The following is a 5,939-nucleotide window of genomic DNA, read 5'->3' as shown; positions in this document are numbered from 1 at the left end:
GCAAAGAAATTAACCACTAATGGCAGGCAGATCTTCAGTGGGTTCAGCTGGCTCAGCACAATACGATCGAAATTTAGACTCTGAAGATACCGTAGACCTTTGATTAAAAGAGTGAAGGGGTTAAGATATCTTTTTTTTTTTAAGATTTATTTATTTATTATACATAAGTACACTATAGCTGTCTTCAGACACCTCAGATGAAGGCATCAGATCCCATTACAGATGGTTGTGAGCCACCATGTGGTTGCTGGGACTTGAACTTGGGACCCCTGAAAGAGCAGACAGTGCTCCTAACAGCTGAGCCACCTCTTCAGCCCCCTAAGATATCTTTAAAAGCACAAATTATTACGTATGTAAAAAACCAATCTAAGGGCTCGGTGGTAAGGGCACATGCTTAGGATGGGCTTGAGCTCTACCTAGTACACCACACCCCAAAATGAAAATATTATAAACAAGTTACTGGCAGAAATACAGGAATAAAGTTCAAGCCAACTGCTGGAGTCCAGTACAACTTTTCTGAAAAAAGAAACAAGTTCCTATTGGGTGAAAGATTACATGCAACCTGGAATCAGTACCCATAAGCTCAGAGCAGACTGAGTGTGCACAGGGGAAAGACTACAGAAGCGCGACTCCTAATGGGCACCAAGAGACTCCGTCCAGGTCATGTGTCTTCCTTAGTGGCGCAGCCCAGCACCAAAGGTTGCATGTTACTGACTGTACTTCCTCCTTCTCCCTCAGTCACCCTGACATAAGCCTGTCTCTCAGAGCTAATAAAGTCCTTCCTACAAAGGAATTCTAACCCCGGGCTGAGGTAGAAGGACTATGAATTGAAGCCAACCTGGGCTCCATAGTGAAATCACCTCAAAAAATATTTTTCTAAATAAAATGCAGATACAGTTATTATTTTGAACCAAGCGTACCAATTTATGTCTGTTTTCTTAATTACCAATTAAGTTGGTAATTAAAATTACCAATTTTACATAGGAATGGAGAGACAGCCCAGTAGTCATGAGCAGAGGACCAAGGCTGACTTCTAAGCTCAGTGCTGTCTGCGGCTCCCATTTCAGGGTCTACTGTCCTCTTATAACCCCCATGGCACCAGGCACACGTATGATACACAGATATACATGCAAGCAAAATATCCATATACATAAAATAAAGTCAATAAACCTATATACCAAACCCTGATATTAACAAATTATATTATAAATAATATATGTGTATATATATTCAAAAATTACATAAACAAAGCAAGATATGGCACACAACTATAATCTCAGCCCTTGGGAGGCAAGGTAGCACACACACACACACACACACACACACACACACACACACACACACACAGGCCCATGCACAAATGTATGCACATACACAGGCATACCTCTATTGGGGTCCAGGTACAACCCCTGAACCCATATATGGTCCTGGGATTTCTAAACTACAGGCATGTGATAAAACCTAGGACAATGGTTCTCAACCTGTGGGTTAAGACCCTGTTGAGAAGTCGAATGACCCTTTCACAGGAGCCACTTAAGATTGCTGGAAAACATAGATATTTACTTTACAATTCTTAACAGTAGCAAAATTACAGTTATGATATAGTAATGAAGATATTTTTGTGGCTGGGGGTCACCACAACATGAACTGTATTAAAGGGGCGCAGCATTAAGAAGATGTGCTCACCTTTAATCCCAGCACAGGGAGGCAGAGGCAGGTGGGTTTCTGAGTTCAAGGCCAGCCTGGTCTACAGAGTGAGTTCCAGGACAGCCAGGGCTACACAGAGAAACCCTTCCTTGGGAAGGTGAGGGGGAGGGGAGAAGAAGTTTAAGAACCACTAGCCTAGGAGGAATGTTGTCCTGGGGCAAAACAAGGCCATGAGGAAGTGCAGGAGGAAGAACTCAAATAAGGGGAGTCAAAGAAAGACACTGCTTGCTCAAGCTCCAAGTGCAGTGCTCCCTCTAGTAGCCAGCTAAAAAAATACATAAACAGCAGTGGAAAAAATAAAACTTGTTCATCCTTGAAGTGAACCCAGAACTCTGTCCCAGGTTCACGATGTCACAGACGCTCTGTGGTGTCACCCCGCCCCCAACCCCTTACATATTTAAAAATAAGTGTCACGGAGTCAACAGAATGACCCATAGAGAATAGTTTCTTGGGGAACTGTGAGAGAGGCTCCAGGAAAAAAGGCAGAGGGCCTTTACCTCAGGGGCACTGTGTTCCCTGAGCTGCTCCTGGAGATAATTCTGTGCCTCCCATAACAAATATTTGCATTCAATTTATAAAACAAGTTTTCTCCTGTTGGATGTCAGAACATAGCTATAGAACCCAATGTGGTCAGTGGACCATGAATCTGGACATGGCCTTCTGCCTTGCTTTTCTGCTTTCCCAGACACAATCTATAGTACATGCCAGGTAACTGTATTTAGACTGGTCTGTCCTGAGAAAGTTCTGGAGAAGGGCTGCTCTCTCTGTCTGTTAATATTTAGCATGTGCTGGCTAGCGTTTATTTATGTTTTTCTGATCATGTGTTTCTGAACCCAAGCAACCTTCCTTGGTTCACTGCTTTCTGTGTTACATTCCTGTATAAAAGCACACTGAGAGCCGGGCAGTGGTGGTGCACGCCTTTAATCCCAGCACTTGGGAGGCAGAGGCAGGCAGATTTCTGAGTTCGAGGACAGCCTGGTCTACAGAGTGAGTTCCAGGACAGCCAGGGCTACACAGAGAAACCCTGTCTCGAAAAAAACAAAACAAACAAACAAACAAACAAACAAAAAGCACACCGAAACGGAAGGTTTTCTACATTAGACTATACTCCTACCCGTTCTTTCAGGTCCTCAGATCCAAGGTCTTGAAGACAACACCTGCACAGGTCGATGGAAGTCAACAAACTTAAGGCCAGCAGCAGTGCCCTAAAGGTGTAAGTATAATAAGAAAACCCAGCCTGAACCCACACAACTGACCTTCCTTCAAGTTTCCACTCAAAAGCTGCTTGTGTCTAAAAACAAAAGTGTAGAACACAGCTTGGCAGGCTGAATAAAATGGTCCATGGAGTGCAACGTCACAGAAAGCCTTTGCTCCCGCATCCTGGTTACTAAGGTACATGTGCAGCCAGTTAACCAAGAGATCCAGGCATGACTTCAGAGTGCTAGAAACAGAAAAGTCAGGGTCACTGCTTTTATCAGAAAGCTAGAGACAGAAACATACACCTGTTGCTCACTATCTATTACAGAAGGCTCAAATACTACCTATGGGCTGGGGTGTAGCTCACTGGCAAGCAACTGCTTAACATGCATGAGGTCTTAGGGTCTATCCCCATCACAAAAAATAAATAAATCAATAAAATCATAATAAAGAAAACAAAACAAAAACAAATACGCAAACAAAAAAACTCACCAAAAACCTTACCCACAAGCACAGCAAAGCAGAAGGAAAAGGATGGTGGCAGGAAGTTGCCTTCTGATTTTTCAGTTTGTTTTTGAACAGGGTTTCTCTATGGAGCCCTGGCTGTCCTTGACCTCAGAGATCCACCTGCCTCTGCCTCCCAAATGCTGGGATTAAAGGATACCTTCCAATTTTAAGGTAAGGCACTGCTAACTTTTGTAAAACAAGAGGCCTTTGGGCCTGACTTACAAAGCAAGACTTTGTTTCAGAAAAATACAAAGAAACAAAACAAAAAACATTACTTCCAAGGTTGGAGAGGAGTTTTTCCAACTCAGCTCAGGCTTGCTGGATCAGCTCCCAACCGAATGGTTACGTGGCTAAGGATCACAGCTTCTGGTCTGGACTCAAAAACTGGAGTCATAGACTTTCAGGTGATTCTCTGCTGAAAGAGCTTCTGGAGCTCCCTGAAGAAACTGGTTTCCACCACACAACTAATTACCTTAAAAAGGGTTTTCCTCAGGTCAAACAGACACAAGTGACTTGGAAAGCAAGTGAAAAATGACCAACCTACAAAAAGACTCAAAACAATCTACAGCACCGAGCTATCCATGCAGACAGACAGGCTCTCTAGTACAACACATGAACACATGCTAGCTCAAGGCATCATGCACTTCTATCATCCAAAACGGAGCTCTCCCCTTCTCAAGCTGCTTCTCAGAAATAGACATCCAGGTTGGAGACATGGCTCAGCATGTTAGGAGCACTGACTGCTCTTCCGAAGGTCCTGAGTTCAAATCCCAGCCACCACATGGTGGCTCACAACCATCTGTAACAAGATCTGATGCCCTCTTCTGGAGTGTCTGAAGACAACTACAGTGTACTTCCATATAATAAATAAATAAATCTTAAAAAGGAAAAGAAAGACATCTTGCAGATTTCCCCCTTGATTTACAAAGACAGAGAAAAAGTAAAAGGCCTATTTCTTTGGCTTAAGAAAATACTATTAAGCAAGACATTAAAAAGCATTTGGAAGGCTGAAGAGATGGCTCTATGGTTAATAGCACTAACTACTCTTCAACAGGTCCTGAGTTCAATTCCCAGAAACCATGGTGCATCTTCTGGTGTACCTGAAGAGGGATAGTGTACTCACATAAAATAAATAAACCTTAAAACAACAACAAAAGGCTTTTAGAAAATTACTTACATAAATTACTTACATAAGAGGAATAAACTTCGCTCTGGCCAAAAAGCTCCCAATATAATTTGCAGCAGCTTGCCTGATGATGGCAGGGTTATTTGGATCCTGCAACTTTTTCCAGAGATGTTCCAAAAACGCTTCTGCAAATCCCTATAATAAGAGAGACTACTAGCTTGATCTTTCTAATGTTGAAGATATTCTAGCTCTCAGCACCCTGAAGGCATCACCTAACAATGTAGTTACACTGCTAAGAGGAATAAGCAGTCACGGTTCTTATTTAAAAGCAAAACACAGCAAATTCAGCTCTCCTCCCACCATATATCTTTGTGTTAGTCACTGACACTGTATCCCTAGGACTCAGCAGCCAGGCTGGGCTGGAAGTTAGGCCATGTCCTTCTTGACCTCTACTATAGTCTCCCCAGCATCATCCCTAGCCCTCAGCGAAATATCTGCAGAGCCCCTTCTCCCTCCCCATCTATTCCTCAGTGAATCTGCCAAACCTTATCATGGCTACAGCTTTCCTTCTCCCTGTGAACCTTCTCAGCACACCACCCCCTTCTAGACTGTCCTTATTCCTTCATATCATCCCCCATACCTAGAAACACTTTTTATCCCAAAGACCCCCCCCAAGAGATCTGCGCAGGGACTCATAGATGAATCATGCTGTCCTCCATTAAGATCTCTCCATTCTCACCCTCAGAGAACCTTCCCCTCCAACTCTTAGTCCAGATGCAAGGCCCCCCTAGACATTTCATCCCTGTCTCTCTTCAATTCTGTGACATGATGTGACCTACTTCCAGGATCCCCTGACACACCTCCAACTCCCTGTGGACCCCATCTCTAGTGTAAGCAGAACCACCGGTATGTCTCTCCTAAAGTCCCCTCAGCCTTCTCTCTTAGTCAGTCTCTACTCCTTCCTCTGTAGCACACATGCACCTCCTGAGGCACTCACTACCAGACAACCCATCACTTCCCTAAGATCTAGAGAGGGCAACAGAAACCGAGGAATAGAACACCCCCTCAAAGACAAGACCAGATACCAACACAGAGAACCTCAAACCCCAATGCAGAGACAGCAGTTCAAAAGCACCTTTAATATCCAAAATAATACACTTCCACCAGAACCCAGCAGCCCTACATGCAGCAGGCCCTGAGAAATGCGGCATAGCAGAAGCACACACAAGGAATTTAAAATAGCAATTATGCGTATGTTCAAAGACCTTAAGAACAGATTTATATAAGTAAATTCCTTAGTGAAGTCCTGAACACACAGATAGTGGAATGAAATAAAATAACAACAAAAACTCAAGACATGAAAATTAGAAAAGAAGCCAGGTGGCAGCAGCATATGCCTTTA

The 5,939-nt window shown here is 43.4% G+C and overlaps 1 protein-coding gene across 1 annotated transcript in view; it reads right to left on the bottom strand.

The window, feature by feature from the left end:
- Rrn3 (RRN3 homolog, RNA polymerase I transcription factor) overlaps positions 1–5,939 on the bottom strand; it is a 34,501-nt gene that overhangs the window by 5,971 nt on the left and 22,591 nt on the right. The window contains exons 13-15 of the mRNA XM_031363104.1: positions 4,602–4,732; positions 2,964–3,148; positions 1–97 (exon numbers count right to left, since the gene is read on the bottom strand). Of these exons, the coding sequence (XP_031218964.1) occupies positions 1–97; positions 2,964–3,148; positions 4,602–4,732 (413 nt within the window). The remainder of the gene's footprint in view (positions 98–2,963; positions 3,149–4,601; positions 4,733–5,939) is intronic.

The sequence above is a fragment of the Mastomys coucha genome, unplaced genomic scaffold (assembly GCF_008632895.1).
Source record: "Mastomys coucha isolate ucsf_1 unplaced genomic scaffold, UCSF_Mcou_1 pScaffold12, whole genome shotgun sequence".
Lineage (NCBI taxonomy): Eukaryota > Metazoa > Chordata > Mammalia > Rodentia > Muridae > Mastomys > Mastomys coucha.
This window is presented reverse-complemented; position numbering and strand designations above follow the sequence as displayed.